The sequence below is a fragment of the Lissotriton vulgaris genome, chromosome 2_1 (assembly GCF_964263255.1).
Source record: "Lissotriton vulgaris chromosome 2_1, aLisVul1.2, whole genome shotgun sequence".
In the NCBI taxonomy this organism is placed as follows: domain Eukaryota; kingdom Metazoa; phylum Chordata; class Amphibia; order Caudata; family Salamandridae; genus Lissotriton; species Lissotriton vulgaris.
This window is the reverse complement of record NC_141687.1, coordinates 1,534,594,134-1,534,615,765: the sequence shown is the minus strand read 5'-3', so window position 1 is coordinate 1,534,615,765 and position 21,632 is coordinate 1,534,594,134. Positions and strand designations below refer to the sequence as shown.

Below are 21,632 nucleotides of genomic sequence, written 5' to 3'. Positions count from 1 at the left end.
GGGTCTTAAAATGAACTCACTTAAAATAGCTAACCTCGATTTGTCTCCAAAAACATCCCTGTACGTCTTTACCAATCGATACCTCAAAGGGAGTGGGAGAGTAATCCGCCCCAACTTGACCCGGCAACCTTTCTTACAATAACCACAGACAATTTTGAAGCATGGTAGCCCAATAGTATAATTTAAATTTGGTGGACCCCACTCCCCTCTATCCTTTGTCAGTGTCAGAAATTGTAAAGCCCTTCTGGGTTTAGAGTATGCCCAGACAAACCGAGAAATCAGATCCTCCATTCTTTTAAACCATATATTCTCAAACTCTAGGGGATGGTGCAGAAAAATATAAGATTTTGGGGAAAAAGATCATCGCTAGTATATTGCACCTCCTTTCTGGGGACAAATGCAAGTTAATCAATCTGCTCAGATCTCTTTTAGCTTTTCCATAAATGGTTCTAAATTATTTTTAACAATTACTTCTAAGTCTAAGGAGATGGTTATTTCTAAATATACTGCACTCTTTTCTACACAGCGATCTAATAGTGTAATTCCTTTATTCAATACCTCCAGTGTTTCTCCATTTCCTCGAGATACATTTTCAGAAGGCAATACACAATTATTGATCTTAAGTCCTGATGAAGACCCAACGGTGATGCTTTTCAAACTTTTCAAAACAATTATTTTAAGGGGTTGAAACGTCGACATTCAAATGATAAGCATTGTTCCCAACCAGACCTTTACAGCAAATAGGATAGATCATATCTTGTTAGGGATTTTCATTGATGATACAATGCTGTGCTATTGATTTATGTTGTACATGTATTATTTCTTTTGTGTATATATATATATATATATATATATATATATATATTCACTGAAAAAAACATAGGTTATAGACCATATATAGTTAGGGATTAGCATTTAAAAAACCTTATTTTATTTGCACAAAACCATTGAAATTCCATATATAGTTAGTTGCACTAACTATATATCGCGGACCCGCAATCCACTGCTAATGATGTCACATATTACATCATTCATGACATGGTCAGTGACATCACTGATGACATCACTGATGACATCTCAAATGACATCACTGATGACATCACTGATGACATCTCAAATGACATCACTGATGACATCACTGACATCTCATTTGACATTACTGATTACATCACTGATGATATCATTTATGTGATAATACATCTTCAGACTCTAATATAACCTTTGATACACTCAGTGTAAACAGGCACTCACAGACTGTCACACATCCATGGAGTTACTCACACACCTATTCAGTCATGCAAAGAATCAATCACATCTCCATTTCCTTAACTATACAGTTATACACACCTTACTTATTCAAACATATACTAACACATATTTACTCTCTTATACAATCCTTGATACAAGTTCACAATGATTCATACAGCCACTCTCACATTCACTGACTCTTATGTTCAGTTATTTATATATGTCAACTCTCACATGGAGTGTGCTTTACATATGTACTTACTTTGACATGTAGAACTGAGATATCCATTCACTCACCAATATACTCATGCACACAGTCAACTGTCCATACAGCTGTTTCTACATGCACTTTTGAACCCATACACCTAGGGAATCAACCGCTCACACATCTATGCACAGAGTTATACACCTCCCAGCCACCCACACACACACTCAGTCTCCCATACAAATACTTGGGCAACCATTCAATAACCCATATAGTTACTGATATAGCTACTGATTTAAACATGCAGCAGTTTACAGAAGAACATAAATATTGATTGCCAAATTAAGACACTTTAATCACTAACCCATGCACTCAGTGAGACACATTTAATCATTCTCTCATACAGTCAGTCATGCACCTACTAAATCCTTCATCCAGACACTTATACATCCACTCATTCTTCAATATGTAAGACATATTTTAACTTTACAGAAACATACAGTCACTGGGTGTTGTCATCAGTGATGTCATCAGTGATGTCATTTGAGATGTCATCAGTGATGTCATCAGTGATGTCACTGACCATGTCATGAATGATGTAATATGTGACATCATTAGCAGTGGATTGCGGGTCCGCGATATATAGTTAGTGCAACTAACTATATATGGAATTTCAATGGTTTTGTGCAAATAAAATAAGGTTTTTTAAATGCTAATCCCTAACTATATATGGTCTATAACCTATGTTTTTTTCAGTGAATTTTCAAGGTTTTGTAAATGCAAATTCCTAACTATATATGGTCTATAACCTATGGTTTTTTCTGTGAATTTCATTGGTTTTTTAAAAGCTAATATCTATAGCTGTAAAATATATTCTTTATTAAGTGACGTATCACGTAGCCCGTGAGACGCCTCATGATGCATCGCATAACCGTGACGTATCGTCTCTGCAGCGCAAACCAAACCCAAAACGTAAGCGCGCCAGAACACGCTTAAAGATATATATATATTTTTTAACCTTAATTAGACAAAATCCACACGTGCACATATCACAAACGTTCAAAAAACACAATATGTCGGACTCCCGTTACGCTGCCGGTTAGCTGCCCGGTTAACGTACCAGGAAGCACCTTTACCGCGAAAATCGCAAATTTTTTTTTTTCACCCCCCAGGGAACTTTAATAGCCCCCTCATCAATGCCCGGTTAGCTGCCCAGTTCGCGTACCAAGGTGCGTCTCTACGGCGAAAAAATCGGATTTTTTTGTTTGTTTTTTTTTGGCCCCACGTGGTTTTATAATATCCCCCTCATAAATCCTAGGGGGTCAGAAGGGGTCTACCTTGCCCTCTTTCCTTCATTTCCCCCTTTGTTTTGGCCTCCTCTTGTCTCTCGATCCTACCGAGAGACACGATGGCGGCCGCTCCGGACTGTTTACAATATTGACAGCCAATCAGCTACTCCTCAGACTCCCGTTACACTGACGGTTAGCTTCCCGGTTAGCTGCCCGGTTAGCTGCCCGGTTCGCGAACCAAGACGCGTCTCTACGGCGAAAAAATCGGATTTTTTTTTTTTTTTTTTTGGGCCCGGCGTGGCTCTATAATATCCCCCTCATCAATCCCAGGGGGTCAGGAGGGGTCTACCTTGCCCCCTTTCCTTCATTTCCCCCTTTGTTTTGGCCTCCTCTTGTCTCTCGATCCTACCGAGAGACAAGATGGCGGCCGCACCGGACTGTTTAGAATGTTGACAGACACCGGAGAGCCAATCAGCTTCGCTTTGCAAAGTTCCGATACGCGAAAAGTTCGCTAACCGGATCGCTGCCCGGAGCGCTGTTACAGATATATATCTTGATTTAAACGTTAATTTCTCAAAATCCACTGAAGCACATATATTGAGACCTAGCAAAGGCACATCGGGCTAACAGTCCCTACAATTTTGCCAAGTTTCGTGAAAATCCATTCAGCCGTTCGGGCTAAAAGTGAGTCCAACCGCCCTATGGAAATTAACATGGGAAAAACGCGTTTTGGGACCCCCCTTTTTTCACGGCCCCCCCTTGACGAACCCCCCCCAAATTTTCAGGAGCTGCTCAGAAACAAAATGTGCCATTTTCCTGAAAATTTCAGCCGATTCCGTCCACAAACGCCAAAGTTATTAGACATAGAATTTTCAAAAGTCCCATAGGAAAAAAATCCTAACTATATATACCTACTGGCTATCGCCAGTAGGTAATATATATGTATATATATATATATATATATTTATATATTTATATATATATATATTTATATATATATATATTTATATATATATATATATATATTTATATTTATATATATATATATATGTTAAAAAAACACTGTAAAACCACTACTCGTATAATGTGCCCATCGCCAGGTACTGCATGTGACTGGGTTACCCCATTGGTATTACCGCTTAAGTGACTTTGGCACACAGGAAACTTCCGGGTCACAGCATCCTCGGCCACTCCAGGGGTTTGTGTGTTGAGGCACCTGCAAGTCAAGACCTTGCGTTCTCTGCAGATCAAATGAGTGACATTTGCATGTTGATGACTCACCGTGTCACTCATTAATTGATGAAATAGTGGTCTGGTAACTGTATGTCGCTGATACATCACACGTAGAGTTAAGTCGATGTTGGTCATTTATGAGACGCTGGTGCTTAAAAAAGTTTGTGCAACATCTGCGAGCTTTGTTGAAACTGATCCACATCGCCATGATCTGGGGTGTCTCCATGGTCAGTGGTCAGTGGAGTCAGTGGAGTCTCTGAAGTCTCCCTGTGCTACTGTGCTGGTTTTAACCTCTGCTCCAGAATGTTACCACAAAGGATAATATAGCAAAAAACACTCCCAGGCACTTTAAACATGGCTATTTCAAAGTGAAAAAGTCTGTAAAAAACAGTTTCCATTGATTTAAGACAGGAAAAGAATGATCCCAAGTAAAATAAAGTGTTGCAATAATGCTGCAAAATTTCCATTTTTCCATTTCCATTTTTGTGCCAATACATTTGCTTTTTGTGCCGCTAAATTTGCAATTCCATGCCACAATATACTGGGTTCACAAGTGCTATTTCGTCAGCATATGCTAGAGTTTTAGTACCCCATCCCTTAAAAGACATAGGGGGAAATAAGTTATTTTGCTCAAGCCTGAGAACAAACGGATCAATACACATCACAAATAAGAGTGGGGAACAAGGACACCCTTGTCCCCCAAAAGGATCTTAAGCAACTTAAAAAGTTCTCCCGCAACAAACAATCTGACTTCTTGGCTATGACACAGAGCCTTAACTGCTTGTAGATGTATTTGGGCCCAAGATCTTCTCTCTGCATTACAGCCCATAGGAACTGCCAGGAAACCCTATCAAATATTTTCTCTCCATCCAGCAGAATTAATGCCATAGGTTCTCCTGCAGCTTGAGCAGCTTTTGATATGATCCGTTTTACTTTTGCCGGGTATAAACCTGTGCTATCGTTCAGATACCACCTTATTTATTATTGAAGATAAACAAAAGTCCACATTAATTAATGTAATCGCTTGGTAAAAGCCGAGTTTAGAAACAGGCTTATTCTTCTTGGGGAATGTTTGCAAGTGACCAAGAGTGCAGTGGAGTAATCCATTAAATATTTGTGAAAACAATGTAGTTAGGCAATCTTTCAGCTCTGGCGCAAACACCTTATAAAATTCAGTAAGTAAGCTGTCTGTAACTGCATTGCCTGCAGGAAGGTTACTCAATGCAGTTAAGATTTCCTCCTATGAAGGGGACCCTTTCATACCCTCCCATTCATCTTTATTGAATTTAGTTAGTAAAAGGGACAACTTCTTCATCTACTTTGACACTTTCTGTAGATAGGGTTTGTTAATATATCTGAATGCAGTCCTAATGCCAACTGGGTCAGAGCCTATGTCCATTTTAGAGTCTCTTATTTCTTGCATTTCACTTTGCCCACCCTTCTGTCTAGCTCTGATATCCACATGATGTCCTATTTGCTCACGACATTCGTAGACTTTCGCCCTCCATACCGTAAATTTGTCCGCTGTTTTTATTGCTGTCATTTCATTAATTTCTGCTTTGGCTAGAGCTACCCTCATTTGGGCCACAAGTACGTTCTCTTTCTGCTGTGTGGCCATAATTAATTTCTTTCCTTCTGCCACCAATATAGTAAAGAGGTTCTGCATTTTTTGTTTCTCTTTTTACCCTGTTTAAAGTAAACTGCAAAGTCTTCCCCTGTATCCCAGATTTCAAGGTGGCCCATACTACACCCAACAGGGCGCTCCCTAAATTGTCTTTAAGGAAATTGCGATCCATTTCATCATATGTTGCAGGTATTTTTCATTAATTGAAAGAGCACACTCAAACCTCCAATAGGTTGATTATGATCAAACATGACCGATGGGTTACTTTCAATGTTACATTCTTGCCCAAGTGTATGGGAGACAAGGACAAATCTAATCGTGAATGCATCAAATGTGGTGCGGAAAAGTCAGTGTATCCACTTTCCTTGGGTCTCTTTATCAGTCAGCCTGCGGTCTTTACAAATTCCTATAAGGGACTGAAATACTTTAGGTTTCTTCCCTGTGTATTTGTATTGATCTTCACATAGCTAATTCACAGGCAGATGAATTTTCAGATCTCCACACATAATAATGGGTTAAGACCACAGTGTCGGTTCTTAGGAACCCAGTCAAGTCAAGTCAATTAAAGTCAAGGAAAGCTTTATTCGATTGTTATTGTACCCATCATAAAAAGACATACAAAAATACATATAAAATTTCATTGTGAATTAGACTGAGTAAAGACTAAAAGTACACAACAATATTTTCGAGGTAACATAAAACCATATAGATAAAAAATTTAAAACCAGCATTCACAGGGAAGGAAGTGCCCAGAGATTACAGAGCACCAAATAACATACATTTCCTCTGCTGGAATGCTTTCTTTAGAACTTTGGCTACTCTCCACGTGTCAGAACCCCAAGTTTCCAGATCGGTACGATAGCGCGGTCTGGCGGAAACTGTAAACAGAATAATCTTCAGGGAAACCTATGGACTAAATTAGTCTGCCAATGGAACCTAAGAATGGCCGCCAATGCTCAGCTGGGTCAGCGGTCTAGCTTATCACCACAGTAATTATCGATTGCTGGTGAAGCGCGCGAGTACGGGGAACTGCGCACTTCACCTGAGTCTCTGCCCGGGGAAGAACGTTTTCGTGACCAGTGTCAGAGAGACCCCGAGTTTTGCCAATTCCGTTCGGAAAGCTCTTAGTACCCTTCACCCTTTTATTAGTTAGTTAGTTTTCCCTTACTCCCTCCCTCCTTGCCCCTTTTTAGAGTTCCGTACCCGCTTTCCTAATTCTGTCAAACAAACTGTGCCGTTTCTGTCAGTCGGCACCTTAGAGACCTCGAGTGACAGTTAAGAAGACGTCGCTGAGGTAGTTTTTCCAGCCGGAGAAGTTGAAGCCCGAGTGTTCCGGCTCGCCACAGGAACAGAGCTGAGAAGAAAAAGAAGACAACAAGAGCTAAGTGTTATATTAGGTTACTTAATCCAAGTCGCTGTTTAAGAATGCAATTTTGGAGTTAAAGACTTACCTGAATACATAGCTGCCCTTAGAGTTCAGTGAATCATCTGCAGAGTACTCTCTCTAGTGAAAACATAGTGAAAGGAGATCAAGTAAGAAGGACAACACGGACCAGAGTTAAAGAGAAAGACAACACCGCAACAGTATAAGTGAGTTTAATAAGAACCATATATTTAGTACAGAAGTTAAGCAAAAGAAGGTTAAGACTAATCATAGGACTATCTTATTATAGAGCAAGAGAAAGACCCACAAGAATAAAAGAAGAAAACAAACAGGCACCACAGAGTTTTAGAACACACAGAAGATTTAATAAAGTAAGTAGTGGTAAACTATAATAGGGAAAGGTCAGGGATAGAGAAGGCACACGATATTAAGTGAGTTTTGTGTTTTACAGAAAGAATAACTAGGTGAAGCCTGTAAGCACATGACATCTTGTGACGAAAGAAAGAAATCAGAAGAGAAGCAGAGTTCTGGAATTAGCATGGTAGGAAAACAAAAGAGTAGACCTGAGTGATAGAGTACGTGGGTAGGTTACAGGAGGGGTTTTTAATCATCGTAAATTCTTGCAGGTAATTCTTCAACGGAAGTCTGCTAGACGGACTATGAGAGGAACCACCAGAACTCTCTCTCTTCTCGCTTTTGTTATTTTATCCACTTCCCCCTTCCCTCTAAGGTAGCAGACTGGGAGACTTGTTGGTTCAAGCTCCGGGTTGCTGTTTGAAGGGATTTGGGAGCTAGCATCTCTGTTCCTGTGTACTAATACTAAAGTGGTTGGTATTCTGACACTACGCAATGTGTTCATCTTCCAGTAACTGCAACCAGATAAAGGCTGGGTGACATTGCCTTACACCTTGACATCTTAAAAGTGGAAGTATCCACACTTTCCTCAACTCTACATAAAATTTACAAAAGAAAATTAGGTGAATCGTGGACTGCTCAGAATGATTGTCACAAAGGCAAAGTGCCATGTTTTGGGACCAGCCGTTCATGATTAGTGTTGTCAATAATCTATGAACGTTAAGCAATCTAAATCTTGTCAGAAGCATCCTATTGAAGGCTCCTGGTACGAATAGTAAGTAAGGCTCCGTTTGCATACAGGAAAGTGTTAACTGGTGGTGCATAACACTGGGTTTTCCTATTTCCCCTGCCATTCTCAACGAGCCCAATAGTTGAAGACCCTCTATTCTCAGGGCCTTTCCCAACACAGATATCATAGTCGCGGGATTCGTAAAATATTCCGGGTGACCAGGGTCCTTCATGAATTTACTTATAAACCTAATCCAGGGGATCTTTACGGCCACATCCAAACTCAAATTATCTTGCGGGATATCTCTATTTAACTTTGTCTGCTCCTTGGTCCAAATCCTATGCCATAGGAGTACTGGTTCAAGTTAAATGAGATCGGAGATGAAAGAGAGACCCAGCTCCTCACGGCAAACAAAGGAGGACGTGCTAGGAGGAGCAGACAAAATAGACAGCAAGAAAGAGTTTTCCACCTGCTGCTGTGGAAGGGTATTAACGAAGCCTCACACTCCTGCCCCATACATAGCGGCTGTGATGCACTTTGCTTTAAATATTTGCAAAAGCTCCCCTTGCGACTTCTTCTCCAATTTCTTTGTGAAGGATGCTAGGGCTGTGGTTGATCTAGTGAACGCAAGCTTTTTAGTGGTTAACATCTGGGACCAGGTGTCATTCTGGTTGAATAAGATGCCGAGATACAAAAAATTCCTGGTTGTGGCTATCTTTCTGCCATCCAAAAACTTTTCCCTTACTCTCTGGAACCTTTTGCCGCATCTCATGACAAAAGTTTTCGAGACATTAATGCTAAGGCATAGGTCTTTCATGAAGTCATTGAATCTGTCAAGGAACCTCTGCAAGGCATTTTTTGTCTGTGCCATTAAAACCTCTGTGGTCCACAAAGAACAGGTGCAGGCAGCCCTTTTTTGCTCTTGTATATTTGCAAATCCGAATAGACAGGTTTAGGTTTTGTTCTGCAGTGCCTAGTTCTTCTCAAAAGCCATACTATAAGTCGGACAGTACCTGATTGTCTTCCCCCCAGTCTTGCAAACGCTCCAGGACAATACGACCTACCACTTTTACCATTGAGTCAAGCAGAGAAATTGGTCTGTAGCACCCCGGGTCATGATGATTACCCTTTTTAAATATTGGGATGATTATTGATTCCATCCAGGTCTTTAGTGTTTATGTTCTAAAACTGGCGTTTATGACTTGGGTTCTTATAGGGCCCCAAAGGAAGATATTGGATTTAAATAAATCAACCGACACTAAGTGTGGTCCTGGGGCCTTGCCCCCCAGGCTATGGGAGAGCGCTCTATTCACTTCATCCAGTGTAACTTGCATTTCTACCCTATCAGACTGGGTGTTAAACGTCTTGAAACCATCGATGTGAATTGGATCCAGGGACCATGTTCCCTGCAGTCCCACTATATCAACGTTTGGTATGACCTCCCACCAGGCAGGGTGTTGGATTTTAGAGCTCAGCCCAAGATATTTCATGAGGTAATCCTCCGGATGGGGTCCGTGGGGATAGGCAAAGGACTAGTTGGCAATACACCTAAGGGGATGATCTAGTTGAGCCATCTTCTCTCCCTTGGGCTAATACATTGCACACATGGTTCTGGTCGCTGATCCAGAAATACTGGATCACCTTCGCTCGATATTGGGTCAGATTTCAACTGCATGTAGGGACGTTGCTGCAAACTGAGCTGTCTGCCTGTTCTGAGGGACCCTCGTCTCGACCTAATGCTAGCCCACCACCCGGTTCTGACTGCTGGGAAATACAAGACAGTCAGTCGATATCTTCCAGGTCATTGAGGGGCTCAAAATAGTTGTTAATTGTGACAGCATATCTGTATCGTGGTGGCCTCCAATAAAACCCTGTGCTAAGGGAAACTGAGGGGATCTAGGGGGTTGGTAAAAGAAACCTAGAGGGACAACACTTATCCATTTTCTCCTGACTGGCCAATTTCCCACCCTATCTAAAATTATTTGGACTAAGGCTTGAGACCTAAAGGATAGCACAACACAGTCACCGGGCAGGGTTTTATTGGGTAATCCAAACCACCCAATCCATTGGGCCATCTTGAATTCTGTGAACAGTGTAGAGTTCAGTCCTGTTTTTCCACTTAAGAAATGCAAGGCTTTGTTTCACAGGGTAGACCAGTGCTCGACCTCTCCTAATGGCAATGGGGAAATATTTACCAACACTACAGAATACAGTGTTGCTTCTGGCGGAAGATGCAATCTTCCTAAACCCTGTGAACTACCTTGGACAGACAATTGGATACCCAGCCTGGTTCAATTATGAGCCCCTTCACCCGGCAATAGACCCTCCCTTCCTACTGTCACCCATTCAGAATCAGATGTGATATTGTCATACCCCTGGGATCTGCCCCGCCCAGGATAGGGAACCTCCTGTTGTGTTACCTTTGCGGGTGCTGGTTAAGTGCCCCGGGGTTGTACAGGGTTGCCTGATGTAACTTGGTGGATCAACTCAAGTTGGGATGATGGTTCACTCAATAAAGTGTTACCCTGAAAATGATTTATCCAGTGATCACCTCTATTAGTAAGAGAAGGGGCTATAGAGCTACCTGAAAGACCATCAGCCCTCACTACTGGAAGGCAATTATTATGTCTTTCCAGACTAAGCAGCCTCCCCTCAGTGTTAGCTAACAAGGTATATAGAGGCTTTAAGAGGGTTGAGAATGTTTCCTCCAACTTTTCCCAGAACACCCCTTGATTGTAGGCTATAGATCTACTAATTGGTTCACTAGCATTAGGGGAAAGAACAAAATCCTGATTTAACCCACACACACCAGCCGTGGCTTCACGTCCACATGTTTTTTGCCTGTTGGAACATTGCCCCTTTTTCTTCTTCGCAGGAGGAGTGACGCCCCTCGCTTGACTATTTCTCTTTTTTTGACTCCTGGTAATGACGATTGGTCTAACTGAATCGGCATGAGACACCTGGGCCTCAAAGGGGTTAGAATTTTCTCTATCAATTTCTGGGGAATGGGGCAGAGTAGTTTCATCACGGTTGGATATTTGGGAGATGCTAGTTTCCTATGTAAGGGGTAATGAGTGAGACGGGTTGCTAATGGCTCAAGCGAAAGTCTACGTTCAGTTAAAACAATTTCATGCATTAAGGCAGACTCAGCCCTTGTCAAAAATGCATCCAGCATCCCCACAACCCACTTCCCTGCTAACAACTTGCGTTTACTCATGACGTGGCCTGAAACTAACAAGAGAGATTAGAGACTATTTCCTAAACACAAATAGACCAAATACCAATGTATTACTAGTGTGCTCAGGGTGACAGAATAAGTGTAAATAATCTGGCCAGGGCCGGGCTCCTTCGGTCTCTGATAGGCTCAGACGGGCCCTTCTTGGCCCGGTTTTCGCCCCGGTCCGCGTCCCGCACCGCGGGAAACCTCAAGCGTTTTTATGGCGCTGCTGCGCCAGTCGTATCTCGTAGCTCCTCGTCTTGGACCAAAATAGCAAGGGATGAAGGACAAAGTGCAATGTGCAGTAAGTAAAGCAAAGGCTCCCTCGGGCATTTTTATTGCGCTCCTGCGCCTGCCGGATCTCGTAGCTCACCTCTTGGACCAGGACCTCCTGCTGCTGCAGTATTCACTCCTCCTATCTGCTTGTCACAGCTTGTTCCCTTGGCTGCCAGTCAAATAACCCGGGGTCATCTGATAAAAACTCATAGGTGGAACATAAAGTGAATTTTGTCCCAGCGATTTAAATTCTGCGATAACTCACCCCCATGACTATCTGTATGGACTAGTTTGAGGTGCCCTAATGGTTTACATGCTATAATAACCACACCATAAATGCGTGTCCCTTCCGTTGTCTCACCAATCAATTTAAACCCAAGAGTGACTAACAGTGATAGCAGTGACTCTTCATTATGCGCCTCCTAGAGACAAATAATGTCAGCCTTTAATATTTGTAATTCAAAAGCAACTCTATAACTCTGTTTCCCATCACTAAGCCCGCAAATATTGATGGTTGCAATTCTCAACTCATTAGTTTTTAAACTTGATTCTTGCCATCCAATTAAGTTTCCCCACCCCTAAACACCTAAAATCAGGCAGATACACACTTTCTTCTTTGATAACAAATTTCTGAAATATTAATCTGTTTGCTTGTGTAGTACCCCCAACCCTCACCCTCCCAATGCAAACCCCACCCACCCTCTGAACCCGACCCACAACCAGGGCCCCACCCACCCCTACCACCAATTCAGCAATCAGGCAACTTGCCTGAATAATGACACTGGAGGGAGCTGACATCTCCTGCCCCCCCCCCACACCCAGCTCCCTGTCAAAAAGAAGAAATACAATAACAAATAGAAGGTAGGTGCCCAAAAAAGAAGAGAGAATAAAACACAGCATATAGAGTGCGGTTTATCCCCAACCCCTCAATCACAGAGGGAAGACAGCCCATTTATGCCTTACTTCGCCCATGAGCTCCTGAGTATTTTTAGAAACAGTGACTGACCCTCCACCAAGTTCTTTTAGATATTCCTGGGCCTGAATCTCAGACGTAAAACTATGAGTGTAGCCCTGATAACAGAATTTTAGCTGGGCAGGGTTTTGAAAAAACACTTGAACCCCCATTTCCCATTTCCGTGGCGAGCGCAAACGCACGTCTAACAAAAAAAGCAAAATCCTCAACCTCTCTCTTCGCATTGGGGTGAGCTAGATCATATATTTCTTGATGTAACAAGAAGTTCCGAAATAAACCAACATAGCCTGAGACCTCTCAGGATCATTAGGCTGCAACCTCTTCCCCATCAGAGGAAATCTATGGGCCAATTGGAGTTCAACATTCCAATTCCAGTTGCACTTTTCTGAGAAGGCTCCTTTTAGTACAATGACCATATAGACTCTTGTGTCCTGTCCCACCACCCCCTCTGGCATCCCCAAGAATCTCAGATTGTTCTTTTGTTACCCATTGTCTTTATCTTCGAACTTCCAAAAGGACCTTCACCATGACTGTTTCCTGAGAGGATTTCTGAGTTCTTAGTGCATTCATTTCAGTGTCTAAATACTCTGTGCGTTTCTTAACCATAGTAATTCTTACTGCAATTTCCGAGCATGTTTTGTTTTACTTTCTTAATTGTTCCATGTAACTTTTAGCAGCCAGCCGTGCTCTACGACTTCTGTCCCATCACAGATACACCAATGAAATAACCCCCTGCTCTTATCACTACCCTCTCAAACAATCTTTCCTCCTTTCTTCTGTTTTTTACAACAATATTTTATGGTGTGCTAGATAAGATGGATATCTGGGCAACTACTAGAGGAAGAGTAAGAAGCCGGCTCGTCAGTTAAGAATGAAACAATATTACACAAATTGGAAAGGTCTGAGACATCGGTCAAAGAAAATAACTTCTCATAGTATATAAGGAGACCTACCTGTGGCTTGCAACTCTGCCCCATCTAATCTCCAACTCTTTGCTCCAGTCAATGGTAGTTCCAGATTGATCCATGTATTGCTGGCCAACCCTACGCCCTCATTACCAAGAGTCGAGACTTGATCCTCAATCTGTACATCCTCTTTATATCTCGGAAAGATACTTGCTTCATCCAGCTGCAGCTGGCTTTCTGGGGTTTGAATTGTTCCTCTTATACTTGCATATGCCTTAACCAAAGTCACAGGAGAAGCGGGTGAGAGGTAGGCTTATCCCCAATCAGAGGATTTCTGCTCCATTTTTTTCCCTGATACTTGTTTCTGGAATGATACTAGACCCTCCAGTGTTTGGTACATTCCATATTTCCGTGGGACTGCTGGAGCAAAGCAAAAGGGAGAAGACCTTGAAAGGCAACAGATTATTTTCAGAGCCGCAGTAACGACAAAACAAGGAAAACTGCCTCGGACGCTGTGAGGGTTCTCTCCCGTTACACCCAGCAGGGACCGCCTCAGATGCAAATGCCTGATCTCATTCTCCAGACCGTCACGCATCCACTAACAGGAGACTCAGATCAAGGAGCTGTAGGTAGCTGGCGTGTTACTAGGGCACCAACTTGCCCAGCACTCAGCTCCCAGCTCAACTCCCACTGAATATTTCTTTTGTTCCTGCATGGCTCTTGTAGGGCTCCCCAATAGGAAAGGGGGTGAGGGTGTTTCTACCCTACCATTTTTTCTTTATTTGTAATGTTTTTTCCTGCTAATTGGTACAATCGAGACACAAGATAGCTGCCAATGTTTCCTGGTTTGAGGGGTTGGCAGCCAATCAGAGCACAAGATCTTAGGTGGGTACGCCGATCCTTCACGTCCCCAGTTGCATATCTGAAAAACTTTTACATATCACCTGCAACTACTGAACAGATTTACACCAAATCACGAAAAGGAACTTCCCTGGACCAACATCTACCTTCCTGGCATATTTGGTGTATTTCCATTTAGCAGTTCGGGCTGTAGCCATGTCGAAAGGTCCTGTGGGAATTAACAAGGGGAAAATTGCTTATAGGCACTCCCTGCTCTCTGTCCCCATTCGATGGATCACCCTGAGACTTTCAAGATAGCAGCTGAAGGGAGCGTCATGTCAGTTTAGAAAATGTCAATGAGATTCATCAACTGGCCCTAAAGGTATTGGCAAATGTACAAATGCTTTTCGCCTGGAAACTAGGTCCTAACTATAATTATATATATATATATATATATATATATATATATATATATATATATATATATATATATATATATATATATATATATATATATATATATATATATATATATATATATATATATATATATATATGTATATATATATATATACATATATAATGCACATGCACTTATACAGAGCGAGTCTACACATATGTTATTATGTACAAGAAGGAAGAGTGGTAACAGAAGGACAGTACGTTGTTGGTGATGATAGAGAATCCCCTTTTACCGAATTGATAGAATGATGCCTGCAGGTCAAGCTATGTTCTGGTGGACTGGAATATGTTCTTGGCTCCCTCCTACCACCACACAAATTAACCACTGACTCAGTGAGATTTGGAAATCTGCAGGGTTTCCAGTGTGAGAATTTTAGGTGGTTCGATCAGCAAAAAAACCCTGACCTGATGGACCTTAAGCCACAGAGACACCAGCTCACCGAAACGCCTATCTCCAGCAGCTTTAAGCAGACAGCAAGGCAGAAATACTCTAACAGGCAACATTATTCAAGATACAATTGCTTTAATAGAGACAGTAAGTTAGACAAGAGGTCGCAAACAGGTTGTTTAGTAGTAAATGAACATATAAATTAGATGATATTGAAATGTTTTAAGCAATGCTTGTATGCTCTGTAAATGCGGTTGAAGATCAACATGTTAATTGTATACTATAAATGTTGCCAATTCATTTCTAGGACCAAATGTGCTGAGAAGGAAAAGAAGATAAGAGCTACAGTCAAGCAAGTTCTTAAATGTGACGTCACAGAGAGCAATCCACTTAATCCAGTCATCTTGCCACCAGCAGACTGCCTGGTCACTTCATTGTGCTTAGAAGCTGCTTGCACAGATTTGAACAGCTACACACAGGCCCTTAGAAATATCACAACACTCTTAAAAACAGGTGGGCATCTAGTATTGATTGGAGTCATTGGGTGTAATAAATACCATGTTGGTCAAAAACTATTTCCTGATCTAAACCTTAGTGAAGACTTTGTCAAGACCACAATTACTGGTAATGGGTATGTTATCAAAGAGATGAAGATGAAGCCTATTGTTTTTAACAAGAAGCCTGATTGTGCTAACGATGCTCATGTTTACGGGTTTATCTTTTTACTTGCGCAAAAAACATCTAAGTAAATCAATAGTATAAAATCAAACATTTTGGAAAGGTATAAGCAAGTGGTTAAATTAGGGCACAAAGAGATTTAGGGGCCCATTAAGATCACGGGCAGATCGCCACCTCCAACATGGCGGTGGCGATCCGCCTGTGATCCGACCCCAACCGCCGCCCATTTCCCCGCCATATTACTATGGCGGGGGGACCCCCCCGGATGGAAAGGCCATCCGCAGCTTTTTTGCCCCGGTCATCGAGTTGACCGGGCAGAAAAGGGTTTAAAGTGGTGGCAGTGTCTGTTAGACACCGCCAGCCATATTACCATGAGTGCCAAAAGATGCCTTTCTGTGGCGGCATTGCCGCCACGGAAAGGCATGCAGGAATAGACTGCGGGGGCCCGTTGCGGGCCCCCAGGTACTCTGAGGGGTGGGGGGTGCACATGGGGGGTGCCTGTGGTACCCCCCAGAAGTTCCATGCACAACATGGCAGGCACTGTGGGCGACATTTGTGGACCTTTCCTGTCTGAATTTTTCAAGAGAAATCCCTCCTTTCAAGAGGCTAAAACAATCTCCAGAAATAAAATCTGCAGAATTAAAGTCTAAAGCCTCACTATTTGCCTTTCAGGTAATTTTGTATTTTGAATTATGCATTTGTTCTGAAGAATGCTGAGTGTAAACAAGGGTGATGGCTAAATAATTTCCAATGCCTCGATCTCAAGAGTAGAGAGGCAGGGGGAACTATGTAAGTAAAACTACTCAATCCTCCGCGCTCGTGTGGGAGGCCCAGTCTTGGGGGAGTCTCCACACTCGGGTGGAATTTCCTCAATAAGTATACTCCTAGGGTAGATTACTCCCAGAATGCCCTACGACTGTAGGGTTCTAGGTCTCACAGCATAAGAAAGCAAGTACATCAGTAGATTATGTAATCCATTTCCTTAATGTACCTGGCATGTACCATAGAGTTTTCTGACACCTGTATATTTTCCATAGCAATCAGGAGTCACTAATAAATTGATAATCTCAAGAAAACAACATTTTAGTTCCTAAATATATAAAAGAGTACCACTACATGTGCCCTTACATCAGCTGCAAGAAAACTAATGAACCAACTCTTGTGTTATTTAATATTATTCAGAAATACAAATAATAGTATGCTAATTCTGTTGTGCCAAAGATGTTCAATTTAAACTAGTGTAGGAAGTGTCAGTGACTTTTGCATAATAGTATGCTTATATTTTATTCAGTCTCTAGAGTTTCTTGTATAAACAAATTAAATGCAGCTTTTGTGCTGTTTCCTTACTGCTGGTGACCAATTTGCTACTTGCATAAGTGACCAACGTAGAATATGCTATTAGTGAAATGCCATGGTGGGGTGGCCAGAACGGGCAGAGATGTGGGACATACCTCATTAATAAAAAAAGATGTGCAGTTACTAAGGCACCCAACCGTAGCACGTGGGCACTGCACTATTAAAAAAATCCAAATACATCTATTTGATTTCCCTGTGCAGAAGAGAAATCTGCTCTGCAAACATACTTTTATTACTGCAGTGGCGGTTGGTTGTAGATGCCCTCCAAAAACTGCACAAGGCAGCACACATGGAAAAAGCAAAAACGAGGAGAAATAATGCATTTCCCCTAGTTTTGCCAACTTAAGACCAGTTTTTTCCTGGTCCAAATTTTTGCGCTGCCTCCTATATGCACCACCCTTGTACATAGGGGGCAGCGTTAAATACAATGGGTGTTGCGGTGGAAGGCCTACCACAACAGCTACTGCAAACCCCTTTCAAGCTAAATATAGCGTGAAATGGTGCCTTACGTACAAGGCAGCGTTTAGCCACGTCAAGTGGCTTAACGCTGCCTTGTACATAAGGCACGGCCCTTATCCCCATGGGAACATCACAAAAAGTGACGTTCCTGTTGCGATAGGGGCTTGTACATATGCCCCTGAGTCCCTTATATTAGGGACCAAGTATTTGGGCCTATATTTATCGCACCCCATAGCATCTTATTCCGTTGTGTTGGAATATATCGGATGTGATACATGACAATTCATTATGAGCATTTGGCCTTTGGTGACTACTGGAAAAACCGCATGTCTCTCTCATTATTGGACATTTTTCCTGTGATACATTTCAACAGGCTTGATTTGCCGAAATGTATTCTCGGTAAACAGCAGAAGAGTGGTGCTAGCCACTAAACCCATAATTCTCGTAAGTATGATAACCACCTGTACCTACATACAGGAATTAATCGGGCCAGCCCTGTCGCAATGGAGCCCTGAATCTAGACATATTGCTGAAGCATCAAATGGAAATCGCAGAACTATCAAACATTTTTTGATCAATTTACTTAAGGGAAAATAGTTTAACTCAGATTAAAAAATGTTATATGAAAAGATAGAAAAGAGTGAGGGCAGAAATAATCCCTTTGTTATTGTCTTATACTCAAGGGAAGAAAACCTATCCTATTTTCTTTAGTTTTCTCTCATGGAATGAGGTAATGAAGGTCTTGATCGGACCATTGCATGTGGAGTCCATGACATTTAACTAGCAACAAATACATTAATAATGGATCACAAGTGCAAGCTCAGCATCAACAAATGAGCTATATTGACGTGCTTTGACTTCTCAGGATGACACCTGGTATCCCAGAATACCTGGGGAAACAATATATTCAACTGTGTAACTGGATAAATCGTGTCATAAAATCAAAAAACATTATTTAGTGCCTTTATGAAATATTAATTCTGGGTTTATGTTATATGTGATGAAAAAAAGCACCACTATTCTATTGACAATTACTCACTACAAGTGCTCAGTGTGGATCATGCCTCAACCAACCAGGCCTGTTCCAGCTCCCAAAAAGGGCTCCAAGAGAGCACTGTTGAACCTCCCAGGAAAGACAGAAACAACCACAAGAAGAGCAGAAATGGGAACTATTCCATCTACATATACAAAGTGATGATGCAAGTGCATCCGGACCGGAATCTCCACCAAGGACATGGTCATCATGAACTCTTTTAGAAATTTTGTGCTATGACATGTAGAAAAATAACTCTCTTTCCTGTTTCCTTATATGATGTTCACAATACTTTCTCTGCTTTTACTGTGTTGAATGATTGGCTTCTTATGTTTTGGTTTCACATTTTAAAGTTTTTTTGATATGCTTTTGCAAGGAATTGTCTGCTAGGCATCTCTTTTGAAGTCAGCACACTGTATTGAGATTTTCTTTGTCCCAGGAGTATTTCTCATAAGTAGTATAAAGAAGCTTGCATTTACATTACCTGTGTTTGTGCCTATGTAGCATTAAAGCCTACCTTCTTTAACAATGTAATAAAAAAGTTACTGCTGGTGCTTAAAATCCGTAACAGTTTGAATTAACTTGCAGCACAAAATATTTAGGTGACCCAAATTAATACACTTTTAAATATAATAAACTCAACTTAGTCTGGACTTAATTTTGGCGTCATCGCATTGAAATACAAGATCATCAGTCATGTTGGGCCTAGCTGTGTCAACAATAGCTTCTTTTCTTGGATAGCAGAAGGCATTGATTGCATTTTGGCCATTTGTTTACCCTCGATTATTTTTAATTGATAACATTTATTTCAGGCAAGGACCAACAATAGTGAAAATCTGCCTTCAGAGTGGTCAGCTGAGATTTACAAGGTGCAAAAAGTTACATCCATTCTGAAAGGTCAAGCAAAATATAATTTAGAAGTGCATTGAGTATTACATATGCGATATAGCTTTATAGGCTGCAGTAGTAAAGTGGTGGACTATTGTGGCCATTAAAGGTCCACTATAGTGTTAAAGGACTGAGCTAAGGCAAAGACTTTTAACAAGAGAGCAGGCCTTTAATAGCTGGAATGGACTAGCTACAGGGGGCTATAATGCTATTACAGCATTCTTCTCCATGAGTGTAGAACATCATAATTGAGAATACAAAGGCATCAGAGACAGGGGGGTAGAAAATCCCTGAGGCTCTGATGCCTTTCTTTCACAGCTGTTGTTGTGAAAGTTCCATTGTTAACAGCCATATGCCAGGCCATGGCTGTTCACTGTTGATCATTCACAACAAGAGCTTTGAAAGAAGGCTGTCATAAATAATCCCCTGGTTCTCCTTGGAGAGGTAGATCGGGACGCTGGGAAGCATTCACCACTTCCTCCTTCTGAAGCTCTTGTGACACTGAGCTACAGGAGGGGCTAAGGCATGGATCTCCAACCTTTTCTGTAGTGAGAGTTACTTCTGATCAGTGAAAATCCTCATGAGCTACTGAAGGTTAAGCAACTCGGGTATTGTTACCAGAAGACTCACAGCTAGCTTAATTGGCTTTTAACCTAATATCCAAAGAGCCAGATACTATGGTTTGAACACAATAATTTGACTTGTGGCACTATGGCAGGGCTGCCATGAGTATCCGTGAGAGCGTGGTCTTTGGAGATGTATCAACATGTGTGCGTATGATTGGGATATATGTGTATGAGTGACTGAGAGACTGTGTCTAATGTACGTGTGGCACAGGACATACCTTTCGCCATATCTGGCACCGTTACATGTATAACCCAAATGGGAGAAATTTAAAGTGCAGAAACATGGTCTGCAAAAATGTTCAGAAAATGTAACATTTTTCTGCACTTTATATTTTTCCCACCTAAAATGATGGCTGTATTTTTCACTTATAGATATGGGACGGTGTCTAGAATATGAAACTGAAGCGTGAACTTTGTTTATATGCATTCCATAAAACTCATCATTTAAATTTTCTCCCATTTCCAAGTGTCACATTTACAAACAGTCTTATGCACAGTGTCCTGTAGACATGGTACCATATTTATAACAAAAAAATAAGTTTGTTTAAATGGGAGGAATTTTAATTGAAGAAACGTTCCTAAAACATTAAGACATATTTGGCTTAATTGAAAGCGGAGAAAGACATTAATGCTTAATGTTTCATAGAAAAAGTTGTTTTACCAGAAATTTCTCCCATTTATAAAAAATGACTATCAGCTGTAAAAAGGACATTTTTATTCTTGTAAATCTGACACTTTAAAATGGGAGAAAATTGAAATGAAGAGCTCATCCTTAAGGTAACATTTCATTTTATTTTCTCCCATTGAAAAGCATTCAGAAATATCATTTTATTCTCAGCTACAATATTGAGTTGACAGGGACTTTTATTTAAGAGTTGCCTCAGTGCTTGAGTTCTTCTTTTCTGTGCCCTGGGTCATAAATCTGACTCCAGCACTTTTCATCATCAAGCCCGGGTATCTGCAACCTGATGAGGATCAAGTAAAATAAACACAGCCTTCCCTTAACTTTAAAAGAAACATGTTACCCTGTGCTTATTGAAAAATTAACTCAAGGCTGCAATCTAATCTGAAAGTGTCTGGGAGCTACTGGTAGCTCGTGATAGACTGGTTGGAGATACCTGGGCTAAGGGTAAAGGCTCTGTGTGCCCTGCTTTACTGCCTCCACATTTTGCTTCCCCTGCTCAATCCATTTATTTTCGAGAGGCAGGGCAAAGAGAAAGGCAGAGGACATTAGGACGTTGGAATGTTGAGAGCAGCAGGTCATATACCAGTTTATTCAGGCCTTCGCTACTTCATTGTCTTCAACTGAGCTCTCAACATTCTAAAGTTCTAAGGCAGTTTAGAAATCAATATCTTTGTTTTTAAAAGTAATACATGAGCACCAGAATTTGATATGCCAAAACAGGTGCAACTTCTTGAGGAAATATCTGGTGGATAACCTGTCGCTCCTTGCTGAAATTCTGC

The 21,632-nt window shown here is 41.4% G+C and overlaps 1 protein-coding gene across 1 annotated transcript in view; it reads left to right on the top strand.

The window, feature by feature from the left end:
* The window catches only part of LOC147732851 (nicotinamide N-methyltransferase-like), a 182,227-nt gene extending 162,915 nt beyond the window's left edge, over nt 1-19,312 (top strand). Inside the window, exon 3 of the mRNA XM_086957396.1 lies at nt 15,436-19,312. Within this exon, the coding sequence (XP_086813522.1) occupies nt 15,436-15,877 (442 nt within the window). The 3' untranslated portion in view covers nt 15,878-19,312. The remainder of the gene's footprint in view (nt 1-15,435) is intronic.
* Nucleotides 19,313-21,632: the final 2,320 nt, after the last annotated feature.